Source organism: Salvelinus sp. IW2-2015, linkage group LG34 (assembly GCF_002910315.2).
Source record: "Salvelinus sp. IW2-2015 linkage group LG34, ASM291031v2, whole genome shotgun sequence".
Taxonomy (NCBI): Eukaryota; Metazoa; Chordata; class Actinopteri; order Salmoniformes; family Salmonidae; genus Salvelinus; species Salvelinus sp. IW2-2015.
Window position 1 is genome coordinate 3,779,082 of NC_036873.1, and position 19,915 is coordinate 3,798,996.

At 43.7% G+C, this 19,915-nt stretch overlaps 2 protein-coding genes across 5 annotated transcripts in view; one reads left to right on the plus strand and one right to left on the minus strand.

The window, feature by feature from the left end:
* Positions 1 to 11,410, minus strand: part of LOC111958400 (uncharacterized) — a 345,226-nt gene extending 333,816 nt beyond the window's left edge. The window contains exons 1-6 of one of the 2 annotated variants that reach the window (XM_023979671.3): positions 10,910 to 11,410; positions 10,366 to 10,496; positions 9,995 to 10,165; positions 7,246 to 7,410; positions 6,761 to 6,872; positions 5,074 to 6,415 (exon numbers count right to left, since the gene is read on the minus strand). In XM_023979671.3, the coding sequence (XP_023835439.3) occupies positions 5,469 to 6,415; positions 6,761 to 6,872; positions 7,246 to 7,410; positions 9,995 to 10,165; positions 10,366 to 10,496; positions 10,910 to 11,198 (1,815 nt within the window). In that variant the 5' untranslated portion in view covers positions 11,199 to 11,410 and the 3' untranslated portion in view covers positions 5,074 to 5,468. Of the gene's footprint in view, positions 1 to 5,073; positions 6,416 to 6,760; positions 6,873 to 7,245; positions 7,411 to 9,994; positions 10,166 to 10,365; positions 10,497 to 10,909 lie in introns of those variants that run through there. The other variant, XM_070437183.1, reaches the window with a different exon arrangement.
* LOC112067942 (uncharacterized) overlaps positions 1 to 19,915 on the plus strand; it is a 539,689-nt gene that overhangs the window by 14,948 nt on the left and 504,826 nt on the right. The window lies entirely within an intron of this gene.

The window sequence follows — 19,915 nt, forward strand, 5'->3', positions numbered from 1 at the left end:
TATGTAGGTGTCTTTCCTTATGCTGGACAAATTTGCCTCAAGAATCCATAAATTCAATACCTGGCAGTGTGGTGCCAGGACAACAACCTCTCCCTCAACATCAGCAAGACAAAGGAGCTGATCGTGGACTACTGGAAATGGAGGGCCGAACACGCCCCCATTCACATCGACGGGGCTGTAGAGGAGCAGGTCGAGAGCTTCATTCCTCAGTGTCCACATCACTAAGGATCTATCATGGTCCACACACACCAACACAGTCATGAAGAGGGCACGACAATGCCTCTTCCCCCTGAGGAGGCTGAAAAGATTCTACAGCTGCACGATTGACAGCATATTGACTGGCTGCATCACCGCTTGGTATGGCAACTGCTTGGTATCCAACCGCGAGGCGCTACAGAGGGTAGTGCGTACAGCCCAGTACATCACTCGGGCTGAGCTCCCTGCCATCCAGGAACTCTATACCAGGCGGTGTCAGTGGAAGGCCCTAAAAATGGTCAAAGACTCCAGCCACCCAAGTCATCAACTGTTCTCTCGGCTACCGCACGGCAAGCAGTACCGATGCACCTAGTCTGGAACCAACAGGACCCTGAACAGCTACTACCCTCTAAGCCAGGCCTGGGCAACTCCAGTCCTCGGGTTGCCTGATTGATGTCACACTTTTCCCCCATCCCTAGCAAACACACCTGATTTAAACTAATTTAATTTTTAACTGAAGATCATGATTAGTTGATTATTGGAGTCAGGTTTGTTAGCTGGGGCGGGGCAAAAGTGTGGCACCAATCAGGCCCCCGAGGACTAGAGTTGCCTAGGCCTTCTCTAAGCCATAAAACTTCTAAACAGATAGTCCGGGTAGCTATTTGGTTAACTATTTAACTATCTGCATTGACCCTTTTTGCACTAACTTTTTGGACTCATCACATACCATACTGTTTATTATCTATCCTGTTGCCTAGCCACGGTATTCCTAGTTATATGTACATACCGACCTCAATTACCTCGTACCCCTGCACATCGGCTCGGTACTGGTACCTGTGTATATAGTCAAGTTATCGTTACTCATTGTGTATTAATGACTTTTCTATTATTTCTCTACTTTCTCTCACTCTGCATTGTTAGGAAGGGCCCATAAGAAAGCATTTCACTGTTAGTCTACACCTGTTGTTTACGAAGCATGTGACTAATAAAATTTGATTTGACAGCAGTGGTGTAGCCGATATCACATAAGGCCTATTATTGATATCTATATAGCCATTATGTGATTCACACCGCTGCTGTGGTAGTTGTGGATGGCTGTTCACAAATGTATAGTTGTATTTTACCCCAATAATGGTTGAATTGAAGAGTGTAGGCTAAGCTACCTATCAATCATTGTTTACGCGACCCGTGGACAGCCAGTGAAAAATGTGCTCTTGTAACAGCTGCATAATTGCGGATCCCAGCCTATGGAATAAAAGTTTTGTAAACTCCTCTGTGGTATTGTGCTCCACTAATACTGACAAAAACGAGTTTAATTTAAAGTATTATAATTCCTAGTTCTATGGTATCACCAACAAAAATTGTAACATTATGGCTATAACAAATTCAGCATATTGCAGTAATAACAGCTCAAAGCATGCCTTTCAATTTTTAACCATGTTTTGAAGCAATGAGCCCTCCATGACAAAAACGGAGTAGGCTAATAAGTCCTTCATTTTTGGGTAAAACAGTTAGACTTTGGTTTTTAATGTAAATTTACACTGAGTGTACAACACATTAAGAACACCTGCTTTTTCCATGACAGACTGACCAGGTGAAAGCTACGATCCCTTATTGATGTCACTTGTTAAATCCACTTCAATCAGTGTATATGAATGGGAGTAGACAGGTTAAAGAATGATTTTTAAGCCTTGAGACATGGATTGTGTATGTGAGGCATTCAGAGGGTGAATGGGCAAGACAAAATATTTAAGTGCCTTTGAACGGGTATGGTAGTAGGTGCCAGGCACATCGGTTTGTGTCAAGGCCTGCAACGCTGCAGGGTTTTTCATGCTCAACAGTTTCCCATGTGTATCAATAATGGTCCACCACCTAAACGACATCCAGCCAACTAGACAAGTTTGGGGAGCATTGGAGTCAACATGGGCCAGCATCCCTATGGCACCCTTTCGACACCTTGTAAAGTCCATGCACCCACGAATTGAAGCTGTTCTGATGGGAGGGGTCATTCATGTTTTGTACACTCAGTGTATCTGAAAGTGATTGCTGTTTAGCAGTCTGATGGCCTTGAGATAGAAGCTGTTTTTTAGTCTCTCGGTGTCTCTAGCGGTGTGAACAAGCAGTGGCTCGGGTCAACTGCAAGGCTCTCCAGAGGTTGGTGCAGTCCGCACAATGCATCATCGGGGGCAAACTACCTGCCCTCCATGACACCTACAGCACCGATGTCACAGGAAGGCCAAGAGGATAATCAACCACCCGAGCCACTGCCTGTTCACCCCACTACCATCCAGAAGGTGAGGTCAGTATAAGCGCATCAATGCTGGGACCGAGAGACTGAAAAACAGCTTCTATCTCAAGGCCATCAGAATGTTAAACAGCAATCACTAACGCAAAAAGGCTGCTGCCTACATTGAGACCAATCACTGGCCACTTTAATAAATGGATCACTAGTCACTTTAAATAATGCCAGTTTAAATAAATGTTTACACATCTTACATTACTCATATCATATGTATTTTATACCATATATTGCACATTGCCTATGCTGCTCGGCCATCGCTCATCCATATATTTCTTAGTACATATTCTCATTCACCCCTTTTGATGTGTGTATTAGGTAGTTGTTGGGGAATTGTTAGATTACTTGTTAGCTATTACTGCACTGATGAAACTAGAAACACAAGCATTTCGCTACACTCGGATTAACATCGGCTAACCATGTGTATGTGACCAATACAATTTGATTTGAAAGCCGCGCAGGCTCCGCCTATTGCAAAACGTACCTCTTTCCATTCCTCTGTATAGGTCGACGATCTTGACACTAGTGGGACGACTGGCAAAGACGCGCTCCCGTGACACCTTTAGTTCCAGGAGCTGTAGTTTCCTTCGCAATGCCCTGTTTTCTTTCCGGCTTTGAGTTATTTCCAAACGAAACACTGCATAGTCATCATCTGCGAGTTTACAGATCTCTGCCACGGCTTCATTCGCTAGCACCTCCATGATGGAGGCTATTTGAGTGTGAAAAACCATACAGTTAGCAGCTAGCTAGCGTTACAAGAACACCTATCAAGTCCTGTCTCTAAAGCGAATTAAACCCTAAATAAGGTAAGTTTATGATGCTGTGCAGTTAAATTAATTATGTTGAGTACCAGTGTATTAAGAAACTTTTAAATAACAATAAAAACGCCAACGGGGAACTTGTTATTGGTCACTGTTTACTTCCGTTTACTGAAGAGCAAGGATATTATTGGCTGACGTCATAGCTCAAAGAGCGTAGTTAAATGAAAACAGGTACTGCTTATTACAAACTCCTATTCATGATCACGGTATTTCAAGCTGAGTAGACTTCTTTAAAAAGCACAGTGTGTTAGCAAGAATAGAGTAGAAAATAATGACTTTATTCCATCAATCACCTCAGTAAGGTAAATATTAAACTGTTCTTGTTCTAGCCTAAGTTTACTGTCTCTAAAAACAAGTATTTACTCAAGCCTGTTTCAAATGACAAGTATGTGGTTACTCCCAAAGACACTTCACATAACTATGTCACCTAAAGAATGTGTACAATTTATCCCCATTGTGGACACTCTTATGTCTGAAGGTTACTCAGGAAGGAGAAGCTCTTGTAACATAGTTTGCACTTGAAGGGCCTCTCCTTGGTGTGAACAGTATGGTGCATCTTCATATAGTTAGCATGAGCCAGCTTGTCTGCGCCGTCTTAATACTCGGGCCTCCCACTTTGTGACCCAATGACAGCAGAGGACGTTTTCTGACCTCCCTCCTTGAGCCATTGTTTGGGTGTTGATGGGATTTTGTGCTGTGTTATAGGCTAGGTACATCTCGTGGTGAATGTCCATCCTGACCCTGTCTGTATTGGTGGGGTAACCATGAGGTAACTGAGGAAGGCTAGACCCAGGTCCAGGCCTTCTATGAACCCATTCACCAGGCATTAGATGAGACCCTGAAGGAGAAGACAGACCTGCTGATAAGGCTCCCACCAGGGGGGGTCTCCCACTACTCTCTGTGAAGGCTGAAGCCCAGGGAGACTTGCTCTGTTCAACAGGAATACTGTGGTGTTTGTATCACAGGAACAGGAGGGTCTATCTCTATCAGCCCCAGGCCCTGCTTCATCCCTGCACTGAGTCTGTGAAGAGAAGGGTCTGTGCTGCAGACTGGATCCCCTGTCTCTCTGATGACCACCAGGACTGAGGTTGTTCAGTCCACCTGTCCACTGGTTGTGTTCTATGTGGTTGAGTGTCTGTCCCCCGTGGTTGGGTCCTGGTTCTGACTCAGTAAGGAAGAGTAACGGCTCCTGATCCATGGTCCTGATCTGGGGCCACCTCAGAGGTCCAGTCTCTCCAACCAGCAACACCGGATATCAGCAGATCTTCATGGACTGGAAACTGCAAACAAAGATTATACAGAAAAGCATAAAGGTTTATAAGACATTCTTTGCTGTACACACAGAAACATGACATGTTATAAAATGCTAACCACAGTCAAGCCTGTACCTAATGATGGGTATGGATTTCTGAGCTTTAAATGTTATTAATAATTAGTTATAATAGACCTGAGGGGTGCTGAGATGCTACACCAGAGTTTAATGGTTATCTGTAGGAGGAAGGTATATGGTGGATGCAATTAAGCTTGGAATGTACTGAGTGCAGGGAAAACAATCACGTGGCAGCATTGATCAGGGGAGAGAACCATGGATTAGTGATGAAAGGGGTCGAGGTCAGGTTAAGGGAGAAGGAAAAGTTTATTGCTCTATCACTTAGTTTCCTGCCTAGCAATAACAATATGGAGCCATTGGAGTTTATTATTAAAAAGAAAGTCCAAACTCAGTCTCTGCAACGATACAAAAATAATCAGGTCAGTCAGCAGAGTCAATTTAGTATTTAATTTAAACAAATAGCATTACAATCACATATATTGCACAAAACGATACATGACAAGTAGAAAAACTTCTCACAATTGACCTTTTCTGTAAACCTGGTACCTTTGCTTTGATGAAAGTAACTATAGAATACTTTGGAAATGGTTAAACATTACACACAGCTTCAATGCTTCATGAATTAAGGCACTATCATTATCTCACTATAAAACACCTAAAGACACAAAGTTTGTCACTCTTCATCAGTGAAGCATTTTTACAGACACCATCATATCATCTTCTCTGCCTCATCATACTCATTCTTTCCTCAGTTCACCTCATCCAGTTCCCGATACATCTATTACCAACAGAATTAACTAAACTAGTACTACATTACATATTACTATACATGGGCGGTGTGCATTTTCTGCTGGTGTATCCTGAGATAGCTACTCTCCGAGAACCTCTTCCCACAGTGTGTACAGGCAAACGGCCTCTCTCCTGTATGGACCTTCAGGTGCATCTTCAGCTGGTGCTGGCGGGAGAACCTCTTCTCACACTGGGGGCAGCTGTAGGGTTTCTCCCCTGTGTGGACTCTCTGATGCCTCTTCAGGTTGGATGATTGAGAGAAACTGGCCCGGCACAGCTGGCAGCCAAATGGTTTCTCCCCCGTGTGCATCCTCTGGTGGATCTCCATCTGTTTGGGGAAACTGAAGGCTTTCCCACAGAATGAACACGGGAAGCGCTTCTCTTTGCCACTGGATCTGCTGATAGCGTTACTACTACTACTGTCATTTGTCAATGGACTTGTGTAGCCATTAAGTGTTGAGGCACTGATATTGTCTGAGGTCTGGTTTAACAGGAGAGTGTGAGGAGGACGAAGGCCAGAGAGTGTCTGTGTTGTCGCAGGGTCCATGTTCAAGTTGATAGAACCTTTAGAAGGCAGGCTGAAGGCAGAACCTGTTAGGGGGTAAACCTGAGGCCCCATCAGTCTCTCTGAATCACAACTATAGGAGCAGGACGGAGAATTGCTAGCCGAGTCTGTGTCTGTTCTCATACGGACACCTCCCCGTCCCAGTGGACCAAATCTACGCCTCACCCTTGCCTCAACCAGTATGTTGTCATGGAGTTTAAGTTTAGATGTTGTTTTGTGTTCAACTGTCAGTTTCTGGTTATGTTGAACAATGCTCCCAAGCCCAGAGTTAAGGACGCTATCCCATCCACTGGCCGCCACTATGTCGCCTCTGGTCCAGGCTGGCTTGTTGATGTCATCCCTGGAGCCCTTCAGGGTCTGGGTCTGGGAATCCAAGATGGCCATCCAGTCTACACTGTTAGCCTCCAGCCAACCATCTACAAGAAGAGGTTACAAAACAGACATGGAAGAGAACTCAGGTCCCAAATTATTGTCATCGCTGACAAAGATAAAGCAAAAACAGGAACAGCAAAATAGCCCCATAACATCAAAGCTCTACTACCATATTTTACCGTACTTTTTTTATTTGCATATGCTTCCATTTTTCAGTTTTTCGACGCCAAAGAGCTCTATTTTCAAGTCATCTGACCATAGCACCGCCTGGAGTTTGATAAACGGCATTGGCACTTGAATTGAAACCGGTACTATGAGGAGGAACGAGCGTGGTGTTGGAGTGACGTCAGCTGTCAGAAGACAATGTGCTATATGTATTTCTCCCTTACCTTGCTCCCCCATCTTTAGTCCACTCAGCAGGTCAATGCTCTCTGGTCTGTCTTCTATAGTCTCCTCTTTGACCAGCAGCAGATCAGGCTTCCCATCCTCCATGTCTACTGACTGTAAGAGATACAGAGTGAGAGGATGTTGGATCAAGAAATCTGATATGAGCACCCTGCTAAGGAGCATCTTCTGATTGGGCAATGAGGGATTGCTATGAATACTATGCAAACGTGTTAGTTGATTTGATTACGTGACACTTTATTTAATGCTTTGATCAAAGGCATGGTCCCACACTTTAGACAAAATTAATCAAGACCTGGGCCTGTATCCACAAAGAGTCTGAGTAGAAGTGCTGATCTTTCCATATAATCCTATTCATTATGATCTAAAAGGGTAAACTGATCCTAGATCATCACTCCTGCTCTGAGAGGCTTTGTGGATATGGGCCCTGACCTAATACCATTCAGACCGTAGTTTACAGTGGGCTCACCTCAGTGAGACTGTGTGTGGTCCTGTGCTGCTCAGCTGGTTCCTCTGTGGGTTCAGGAGGAGGTGTAGTCTGGTTGTTCTCCATGACCATGGTCCCCTCAGGGTTCCGTAGACCCTCCTCACACCCCTCCTCCTTCACCAGCAGCACCTCTGGACCCTCCTCCTCCTGGAAGTGAGGTGATACAGATTAAACAGACATACACTCCCTCAGGTACGTACACACAGATAATAAACATGTTCAACATGGAGTGTTTATGCTTCCCCACTACGTTTGAGGCCTATACTGTAGTTCCAGAATGACTTCATTGTTGTTAAACTCATCATGGTGGACATAAATATGATGTGGGTAAATATGAGTCAGCTATTTAGAACCTCTTCTCACAGTGCGTACAGGCGAACTGCATTTCTCCAGTGAGGATCTTCAGCTGGTGCTGGCGGGAGAACTTCTCACATTGGGGGCACCTGTACAATTTCTCCCTTGTGTGGTCCCTCTAGTGCCTCTTCAGGCTGCCAGCCTCTGAAAAACACATGTGACACTGGGTACAGCTGTAGGGTTTCACCCCTGTGTGGACCCTCTGGTGGATCTCCACCTTCTGGGGGCAGCTGAAGCCTTTCTACAGAACATGCAGAGGAACCGTTTCTCTTTACTATTGCCTGATGTTGCTCCTCCTCCATGAGCCTGGGCTCTAGCACTGTTTTTTGAGTTCAATACCTGATTAAAAAAAAGAAACGATGTGGACACTGGGTCGCGATTGCTGAATGTGTGTAAAGGGGAGTGGGTTGCGACATTTAGATTTGTCTCTAAAATTTCACTGTATTCTAAGAAATCTCTGCCCTGTGAGTGTCCGTCTCCTAGGTGACTATCTGAATTCCATGTGGGAGGAGCGTCGCCCTCCACTTTCACAGTCGCCTCATCTATGACCAGACCCTCCCCTTTCTTATCTAGGCACTCTTCAGAGTATACACTACTACTGTACCGGTTTCAGTCCCCTCTAGACAGATCAGTCTGTGTCTCTAAACCAGAGGTGGGAGGGACCAAGTCACTATTATTCGACTCACAAGCAAGTCACAACCTCCGAGTCTCACATGCTAACGTTTTAGCATTTGTGGTACAAATCCCATTCAAGTCATTGGACAGATATTAGCATTTTTCCCACATCATCTCTAAGTGACTTTGTTGAGCTTCACAATCAATTTGAGATACTTTTGGATGATTTGGACATGATGCGTGAAAAATACTAATATCTGTGACCTGTTTTGATGTTTGAAAGCCTATACACATAAATACCCCACCAAAGTGGACTAGAGGCCACTAGCTTCTTTTTGGAAAAACGCCCTACAGAATCTTGGCCTAGCTCCTCATGTACCAGAGACCTAGCAGAGCTGTTACACACAAATATCTGTTTCATGTTTAGAAGTTACTTTTTCCAACAAACAAAAGGAACCACTATGGGGAGTACGATGGCACCCAATTATGGTAATCTTTATATGGTACAATTAGAGCAGTGGTTTCCAACCAGGGGTACTTGGCCTATCCGCTGGGGTTACTTTAGAAGACTCATGAGAGCATAGACTTACTGGTAAAATGCACACGAGGTGATACTTCAGGGGTACTCCGGGCAGAGCAAAATTCAGTTGGTGGTACAACAACCGAAAAAGGTTGGGAACCACTGGCTTAGAGCATGATCACATTCCCAACCCTGATCAGAATCCCTTTTTTTAATCCATGATCAAACTATATCAACGTTATATAGATGATATTGGTATTATTTGATGGGACTCCCACTGAGCTTGATGTTCCATGAGTTTCTTAATAAATCAAATGATCATCTTCATTTCACCGTGGACTTTGATTACACTAGTGTCAGCTTCCTTGACATTCTGATCACTAAAGAAAATGACACACTCATCACCGATCTATACAGGAAGCCCTCAGTTTGAAACACGCTTCTAAGAAGTGGTAGTTTCCACCCCATTCTTCTAAAGAAAAGCCTCCCAATCAGTCAGTTTAACCCATAACAGTCTAAGCCAGGGTGGGGGGGGGTTCTACTAAGCTATATGGAATTGTTTTAAGGCCATACCAAGGATAATCTAACTATTTGATTTTGAATTTTAAGACCCCTTGAAGTATACCAATTTTTTATTTTTTATTATTTGATGAAAAAAAATGTTGGGCCTTATTGCTATTAGCCCACACAAACACAATGAATATGAAATTCACTACATTGTACAACAGATAGCCCCTCCCCAAAAAATCTAAAGTAAGTTCGTTCTGAAGTGTCTGTCCTATATCTGAGAGATATAAGAAAGATTGGGAAACATTTTTAGAGCAAAACACGTGAGAGTCCTATCTTTCCACTGAGGGGTCATATTAGTGTGTAGCCCAAACGTTCGGCTGCTACAGACAGAAGTTGGCAGATTGGTTGTACCGACTTCAGACCGGTCCCAAGACACTTGTGGGGAGTCTAGTCAGACTCGAGTCCAAGTCATGTGACTCGAGTCCACAACTGCTCTAAACAGAGGGTATATGTTGCCAGGCTCCATCTCTGTAGCGTAAGAACAAGACAGATCATCGCGTCACCATCCCCATGGGAATTAATTGTCCTCTGGTTCTGGATGACAGCCTAGTCTCCCCAGCCCCAGTCTCTCTGGGTCTGATCTGTGGTCAGATCCTGTGTGTAAGAGCCTGTGTTACAGTTAGTCTTGGTGTCGGTCTCTAACTTGAGGACGGCGTTCAGTGTTCCACTGACCTCCATGATGCTGCGTTGGGTCCTGGACTGCGCTGGGGTGGTGGGGTTCTCCGTGGCTACAGGGGGCTCCCCTGCCGCTCCAGTCTGGACGTCTTCGCTGTGCCGTGGGTCTTCCACTCCTTCAGTCATCTCCTGCTTGACCCCAGGACCTGTAGCCTCTGCACCTGCAGACTGACACAAGAAGAGAGGAGGTTATTACCGGTACATGAGTTGTATTGGATAACAATGTCGTAGTGAAGTCTCACAAGCTCCCCTATGGAAGATAAATGAGGACATACATGTAAGCAAGTGAATAGCTGAGGGGAGCCTTTCTGAAATGAACTGGCCACATTTGATGTACTGTAATTTTAATGTGACAATATTGCACTGACCTCTATCACGATAACATGCTGGGTTGAGGTTCCACTCCTCTCATCAACTGTGATTGGTTGGTCATCTCTCCATGTATTGCGTCCCGCTGGCTTCACAAAGCTCCTGTGGCCTCCAGCGAGATGTCCTTCACCTGAGAGTGATTGGGGTAAAAGAGGTGGTTTGGTACTGTCAATGTTCAGCACTATATTGTATACTATTGATACTGTCTAGAATTGGCAAGGATGTAAGGTAACACTTCTCAACTTCTTGATATACTATTTATAGATTGATTATGTTCCATGCATGATTATGTTCCATGCATCGTTGTTTTCAATTAGTAAATAGGAAATACAGTATATCAAGAATCTGGTTAGAATACGATATTGTTTTTTTGTGCAAGATAGCTAAGTAATCAGGGGAATTATTGCATACAATCCAAAAACTGACCAAGACCAAATTCTCGTTAACACAAGTCACACGTGCAGATGGGAACTAGGCGACAGGCACTGTTCTATAGCTATAGAACGGCGACAGGCCGCGCACCCACGCCTTTGCAAAATGTACCTCTTGCCATTCCTCTGTATCGGTCTAGGATGTTGAAAGTACTGGAACGACTGGCGAAGACGCGCTCTCGCATTGTCCTCTCTGTGCGCTCCCGTGCCACCTTCAGTTCCAGGAGTTGTAGTTTCCTCCGCAATGTCCTGTTTTCTTTCTGGCTTTGAGAAATTTCCAAACGAAACACTGCATAGTCGTCGTCTACCACTTTACAGATCTCTGCCACGGCTGCATTTGCTAGCACCTCCATAATAGAGGCTATTTGAGTGTGAAAAACCATTCCGTTACAGTTAGCCATTGTTAGCAACTAGCTAGCTAGAGTTACCTAGATAACATCTATCAACCAAGGCTTGTCTCCAACGCGAACTAAACACTATCTAGGGTAGGTATGTGATGCTGTGTAGTGAAATTTGTCATATTGAGTTCCAGGGTGTTAAAAAAAACTTTGAAATAACAAAACCCTAACGTGGAAATTATTATTGGTCACCGTTCACTTCCGTTTACTTCTTCTTCTATGATATTATGGCGGTCCGCACAAATTCGTTAGGGGGGGGCATGCCACCGCCTGCTGCGCTCGCCTACTGTTCTGGAGTGTGAATTCATTACACTTTGTAGCTAGATTTCCAACTAATTGTCGCCTACTGTTCTGGAGTGTGAATTCATTACACTTTGTAGCTAGATTTCCATCTAATTGGCTACAGATTTTCATGCGAATATTCAAAAATCGGCATAAAGAAAATATGCCCATTTTCCCCACCAGCATTGTGTTTCCACAAAACTGACTTGTGGATAAAAATCAGTACGTGATTATTTTTTCCCTTCATTTTTAATTTACCGAATGCAAAATGTAATGTTCAATGTGTTTCTATTGTATTTTTCAACTCTACCATAGTTTTGCCACATTAAATAGCAAATGTGCCTACTTTGGTCTTGGTAGCATGAAATTAGCTTTAAAACTGCAAAATAAAATCTCTCATCATCATGGCAAAATGTGAAGAATAGCATGATAGTAGCTATAAAACAGCATACAGCAAAACACCCCTCAAGAGAGGCAATATAAGTCAAACTGTGTAGAATTGCAGGAAATGCATTTAAAAATTGCATTCTTTTTTTCCAGGGAATACCCCCTACCCCTCATCTACTGCACCCCCTAAAGCATATATGTCAGAGTCAAGGCCCGCGGGCCACATCCGGCCCGCGAGAAGGTTTTTTACGGCCCCTGGGATGATCTTGATTTATTATTAGAACCGGCCCGCAGACCGCAGCAAGCCGGCAGCCCGCAGATCTTTTACACGCACCAATACTACATTTCCCACAATGCAACGGTGACGCACCGAGCAGTAGGCTGCTTCATTTCAATATTTATTGGCACAGCAGTCGTCAGCATCACAGTAAAATTAACTTTCAGATACCCATCAAAAATGGCAAAACGGAAGGTGGACACTGAGAACCGGGGGTTTCAAACAAGGTGGGAGTCGGAGTATATGTTCACGGAGGTAGCTGGAAAACCTGTGTGTCTTCTGTGTGGAGAAAGTGTGGCGGTACTGAAAGAGTATAATCTGAGACGACATTATGAACGAAACACGGCGACAAAACAAGAATATAGGACATGGAACAAAGGCTACAAAAGGCAGAGGAATTAAAACGAGGCCTCAAATCTGCGCAGGCTCTGTTAACAAAAAGCCAAATCACAAGGCCAGGCTGCTGTCAAGGCCAGTTTTATTTGGCAGAAGAGTCGCTAAATCAGCCCGGCCATTTACGGAGGGGGTTTCATCAAAAACTGGCATGATTAAAGTTTGTTGACGAAGTTTGCCCAGAAAAAAGGCAACCTCTTTTTAAATGTGATCTGAGCAGAAACACCATTGCCGAGAGAGTAGACCAGTTGTCCATCAATCTAAAGAGCAGCTTGTGAAAAGGGAAAAGATTTGCATTGCATATTCCTTGGCTGTGGGAGAGCACCGACATTTCTGACTTTGGCCATTGTCAATTTTCATCGCGGAGTGGACTCTCCAGCCTAAGCGTGACAGAGGGTTTTTGGCTTTACGTCCTAGATGCATGGCACAACTACGGGCATGATTTGTATGAAAGAGGTGTCAAGATGTGTAAATGAGATGGAGCTGCCTTGGGAAAAACTCGTGGGTTTGACAACGACGGAGCACTGCGATGTGTGGACACAGGAGCGGACTGGTGGCGAAGATACGGGAAAAGATGCAAGAGGAAACGCGACAGGTGAGTTGACAGCTTATCATTGTATCATACACCAGGAAGCGTTGTGCGGTAAAGCCTTGAAAATGGAGCATGTAATGAGCATCATCACGCGCACAGTTAACTTTATCAGAGCAAAGGTTTTGAATCACGCCAGTTCAAGGCATTTCTGACGGAGTTAGAACGGAGCATGGTGATTTGCCTTATCACACAGAGGTGCGATGGCTAAGCCAGGGAAAGGTGCTTCAAAGATGTTTCGAGCTTCGTGAGGAGATTTGTCTGTTCTTGGACAGCAAAGGGAAGACCACAACAACTCCGAGACGAAATGTTTCTGTGTGAAATGGCTTTTCTGTGTGACATTACGAGTCATCTGATGCAATGAAACTTGCAGCTGCAGGGTCGGGATCATGTCATCTCTGATATGTACAGTACAGTGAAGGCATTTAAAACAAACTGACTCTGTGGGAGACGCAGATGCGGAAAGAAAATTTTGAGCACTTTCCCAGCTGCCAGACCATGAAAGAGAAGCTTCTACCAGTGCGTTCCCGAGCGCCAGTTGGCTGATAAAATAGGTATGCTTGCCGCTGACTTTCCGACGCCGATTTGCTGACTTTGAAGCACAAAGCAGGTTGACTGCTCGTAACCCATTTGCTGTTGACGTGGAAAGCTCACACCAAACTCCAATGGCTTGATTGAACGCTCCAATGCAATGATCCACTGAGGGCAAAATATGCGGCAGTGGTGCTGCGGAAGTTCGCCCGTTTCCTCCCGACACATGCCCACTGCGCATCCAGGCTGCTCAAACGTTGTCTATGTTTGGCAGCACATACCTGTGTGAACAACTGTTTTTCTTTGATGAACCTGAACAACACATCACACAGAAGTCGACTTACTGCTGAAACCTCCCACTCAATTTCTGAGGATTTCCCTCAGCTCAGAGCCTTACCCCGAACATTGTGAACTTGTGGAAAAGATGGGACCCCCAAGTATCACCCTCAACCTCAAACATAGTGAACATTACTGTGCAATCACATATTTAGAGTTTTTACTCAGTTCAAGTTTAAAAGTTAAAGTTTAATATTTGTTTTCACTGCTGTTACTTCTCCTTAAACAAAAGTGTTGTTTTTGATTATAGATTTTTTGCACCTTATTTTATTGTATTTCAATCCAATTATATTTTTAAAATTATCTTCATGTTGAGTCGGAATGATAGAACAATGCTTATTTATTGTTATCAACCTTTTCTTTGACAATTGAATAAAATTTAGCCCACTTTCTGCTAAAATAGAAAATATAGGCTACTGATGGTGGGCCTTGAATACGGTTTCTTTCATTTAATGTTCATGTTATGGGGATTTTTATATAAAGGAAATTTGGTCTTTTGTGTCTGTTGAAAATTAAAGATTACTGACAGAGCATAAGAAAATATTGGCTTTATTTACTGATCATATTGGAATATATTTTGTTAGGTTTTCAGTAGGTTCATTAGGTTCACTAGACTATATGCGTCATTTAAGAAACATTTCAATGAACATTCGAACAGTCCGGCCCTCGGCTTGTAGCTAAATTTTTTATTTGGCCCTCCGTCCATTTGACTTTGACACCCCTGCCCTAAAGTATCATTTTTTTTTGCATTTTAGCTAACCCTAATCCTTGTCCTTAACTTAAACTAATTCTCTTAACCTGCTACGTTAATTCTCCATGTGATATATAAGGCCTAAAAGCCATACATCATTTCACAGAAACAGTTCCAAAAGACAAGTCACACTCGCACAGTTGTGGAATAAATTCAGCCATACATAGGCCTAACTATTGATTCAGGACCACGGACAGCAAACTAAGCAGGTGCGCTGGGTATGCTTGTCATCAGCAAGGACTTTTTCTAAAAAGAAACAGGCAAAATCCTAGAGGAAAACATGGTTCAGTCTGCTTTCCACCAGACACTGGGAGACAAATTAACCTTTCAGCAGGACAATAACCTAAAACACAAGGCCAAATATACACTGGAATTGCTTACCAAGACGACATTGAATGTTCCTAAGTGGCCTAGTTACAGTTTTGACTTAAATCAGCTTGAACATCGATGGCAAGACTTGAAAATGGCTGTCTAGCAATGATCAACAACCAACTTGACAGAGCTTGAAGAATTAAATAATGGGCAAATATTGTGCAATCCAGGTGTGCAAGCTCTTAGAGACTTACCCAAAAAGACCCACAGCTGTAATCGCTGCCAAAGGTGATTCTAACATGTATTACACTTATCTAATCAAGATTAGTATTTTCCTTTTCATTCATCTTTATTTATTTTTTAATAGAATTTTTCTTCCACTTTGACAGAGTATTTTGTGTAGATTATTGGGGAAAAAAGACAATTAAATCTGTTTTAATTCCAATTTGTAACAACAAAATGTGGAAAAGGTCTAGGGCTGTGAATACTTTCTGAAGGCACTGTAGTTTGTCCTTAAATTTTAAATCTGAGAGAAGTACACTGCTCAAAAAAATAAAGGGAACACTTAAACAACACAATGTAACTCCAAGTCAATCACACTTCTGTGAAATCAAACTGTCCACTTAGGAAGCAACACTGATTGACAATAAATTTCACATCTGTTGGTGCAAATGGAATAGACAAAAGGTGGAAATTATAGGCAATTAGCAAGACACCCCCAATAAATGAGTGATTCTGCAGGTGGTGACCACAGAGCCACTTTTCAGTTCCTATGCTTCTGTGCTGATGTTTTGGTCACTTTTGAATGTGGCGGTGCTCTCACTCTAGTGGTAGCATGAGACGGAGTCTACAACCCACACAAGTGGCTCAGGTAGTGCAGCTCATCCAGGATGGCACATCAATGCGAGCCTGTGGCAAGAAGGTTTGCTGTGTCTGTCAGCGTAGTGTCCAGAGCATGGAGGCGCTACCACGGAACAGGCAGTCACATCAGGAGACGTTGAGGAGGCCAGAGGAGGGCAACACCCAGCAGCAGACCGCTACCTCCACCTTTGAGCAGGAGAGGACTGCCAGAGCCCTGCAAAATGACCTACAGCAGGCCACAATGTGCAGTGTCAGCATATGGGTCTCACAAGCGGCTCTGAGGATCTCACTCGGTACCTAATGGCAAGTCAGGCTACCTCTGGCGAGCACATGGAGGGCTGTGCGGGCCCCACAAAAGAAATGCCACCCCACACCATGACTGACCCACCGCCAACCGGTCATGCTGGAGGATGTTGCAGGCAGCAGAACGTCTCCACGGTGTCTCAGAGCTGTCACCGTCGTCACATGTGCTCATGTGCTCAGTGTGAACCTGCTTTCATCTGTGAAGAGCAACGGGCGGCCAGTGGCGAATTTGCCAATCTTGGTGTTCTCTGGCAAATGGCCAAACGTCCGGCACGTGTTGGGCTAAGCAACAACCCCACCTGTGGACCGTCGGGCCCTCTACCACCCTCATGGAGTCTGTTTCTGACCGTTTGAGCAGACACATGCACATTTGTGGCCTGCTGGAGGTCATTTTGCAGGGCTCTGGCAGTGCTCCTCCTGCTCAAAGGCGGAGGTAGCGGTCCTGCTGCTGGGTTGTTGCCCTCCTACGGCCTCCTCCACGTCTCCTGATGTACTGGCCTGTCTCCTGGTAGCGCCAATAGAAATAGGCCTACAACAGTTAGGATCAGCTTGATCTCCCCCTTTAAATGAAGGACGAACTGTGGCTGCCTTCCAAGCAATGGGAACCTCCCCAGAAAGGAGAGACAGGTTAAAACGGTTGGAGATAGGCTTGGCAATGATAGGGGCAGCAACCTTAAAGAAGAAAGGGTCTAAACCATCTGATCCAGATGTTTTTTTGGGGGTCAAGTTTAAGGAGCTCCTTTAGCACCTCGGAGTCCGTGACTGCCTGTTGGGAGAAACTTTGTAGCGGGGCAGGGGAAAAAGAGGGAGAAGCATCGGGGATAGTCGCATTAGAAGGGGTGGGAGATTAGGAAATGTTGGAAGGGCAGGGAGGCATGGCTGAGTCAAATAGGAATCCTGACTTAATGAAGTGGTGATTAAAGAGCTCAGCCATGTGCTTCTTGTCAGTAACAATCATCAACATTAAGGGACATGGGCAGCTGTGAGGAGGAGCGTTTATTCTCCAGGTCTTTAATCGTTTTCCAGCTGTCATGAGTGGCTACTTTGAAGAATCTTAAATATAAAATATATTTGGATTTGTTCCATATGTGTTATTTCATAGTTGTGATATCTTCACTATTATTCTACAATGTAGAAAATAGTAAAAATAAAGTGAATGAGTAGGTGTGTCCAAACTTTTGACTGGTACTGTATATTATCTAGTCTTGAGGAAATTAAAGCATTTCTAAGTTTCTCCAGATCAGTGACTGAGAGAAAAGACTTGACTTTAGCTATATTTCTTAGATGATAAAAGCAAACATTGACAACTTTTTTTACATGCAGCTCAAGGTTTAGGTCAGGGCCAAAGAAGACATCAAGGTTTATGGCCATAGGCTTTACATTTGTGGATAAATTACCAATATCTGCAATCTGAGTTCTAGCAAGGTGGGGGTCAAATACAACAACCTCAGATTTTTTTATTATCATTGAGCCGGAGAAAAATTGTAAAATATCTAACATTTGATATCAGCAAGATACTTGTGAAGGGTAGGTACGCTAGCTTGGTCACTGGGTCTGATTGGTAAATAGAGCTGCGTGTCATCCGCATAGCAGTGAAACTGAATGTTATGATTGCTGGTGATGTCACCAAGGGGAAGCATATACAGGGAAAAAAGGATGGGGCCCAGAATTGACCCCTGAGGTACTCCAACAACACACTCAATTGTCTTAAACAGAATTTTCATGTTGTGGGAGTTCTTAGAGATCAGGGTAGAGAAGTAGTTTAGTGTAGAGAAGTAGCATAAGAGGAACATTATAATTTCTTATCAGATCCTTCATTATCTCATAGAATACTTGAAGTTTGCAGGCCTTCCATTTATGTTCAGCCTTTCTAAGTTCATTTTTTCAACCACGAGTGTGTTCATTTAATTTGGGTGAGACACTTGCAGACAATTTATTCTTAATTATAACTGAGTCTAAAGCAGCCTGACACACAGTATGTCATTGAAACTGTTCACCAAATCATCAGTGTGAAGAAAATAACACGATCAGTGGTAAGGCATAGAAAAGCATTCGTAAATTTACAAGCAGTTGTGGAGTTAATGATGCGAGTGCGAGTGAGGACAGACATGCTTAGGAGGAGGAGGAGAAATGCTGCAATGCCCTGTCGGGTCCTGGGCGGCGCTGGTGAGGTCTTCCGTGGCTACAGGGTGCGCTTCAGCAGCTTCAGTCTGGATGTCTCTCCTTCAGTCCTCTCCTGCTTGACCAGAGACGATCCTCCAGGACCTGCAGCCTATGCAACTGCAGACTGACAAGAAGAGAGGAGGTTATTACCGGTACATGAGTTGAATTGGATAACAATGTAGTAGGTCTCACAAGCTCCCCTATGGCAGAAATGTACATTTAAGCAAGTGCATAGCTGAGGGGAGCCTTTCTGAAATAAACTGGCCACATTTGATGTACTGTAATTTTGATGTAATGCTATTACACTAACCTCTATCATGATAATGTGCTGGTTTGAGGTTCCACTCCCCTCATCAGCAGAGACTCTCTCCCCCTGGTCATGCAGAAAGAGAAGAAGAGAGCACAGAGAGAGAACAAAGGACTTCACTTGGCCAAACTCCTAAATCCCCAAAATGGGAGAATTAAACATTCTTTCTACTTTTGAGAATGTGGGACTTAAGGGACAATTATTTTGAGTGTGTTTCATTTGGTGATCTCATGAAGGACAGGAAACACACATAACAGTATCTCTTAAAGTGTACATTTCCCAGCTGTCAGGATTACATCTAAATATTGTGAAATGTATGTGATTAAACATGAAACTATTTGTGAAAAGATGTAATGTGATAGCCTTCTAAATGAGAGTATGGATTTTCATATAAAGATGAACTAGTCAGTGGCCACACCCCCGTGAGCCCAGACATCACATTAGGCGTCATGGAACCGCCCTTTTCTACTGAAATTTATAAAACCCACTCCTGATGAGATTCACACCAGATCACGCAAACCCAGGTGTAAGCTAAGGTTGCAAATGGTTGAATTTCTAAGACCAAAACATGCCGGGTGACGCTGGTGTGTGAAGTGGTTTAAACTTACAACTCTACCAAAGGACAAGACTATACCTCGTGGAGCATTGGCTCCATGGCTGGAAATGGTTAAACTCGGAGACTATTGATCCCTATAGAATAAGAGCAAATCTTAGACGTATAATTACTAGTCTGCAGCCAGAAATTACGTAAATCTAGGACGAGAATACAGACAACTGCAGAAACAGCGATCTATGAGAACATTTCTGAATGGTACTCTGAAGTATCCATTCTAACCACCTACAACCACGAAAGACTTTGACTTCAATGAAAGTTAACCAGAGACTCTGATGAACCCTACAGGATGTAGGGTCGAGGATTCCAACAGAGAAGACAACAACGTAAATATATATACATTGCAATTATTCTTGAATGAGCGGCCGTTCATGTGCAAAGGATTAGCATTTCAATTAATATAATTGTAGACTCCATGTCGTGAATCTATGTTGTCTTTCCCGCTCTTTCTCAGTCCACACCCCCTTCCCTTTGTCTAACAAGCCGTCATATCGGCTTAGCCCACTAGGGACTTTTCTATCATTGTTAGTAACCAATATCTACTGTTTGTTTGTTATGTATTCTGTGATTATTTAATTAGTTAGTAAATAAATAATTAAGCCAATTTGTATATTG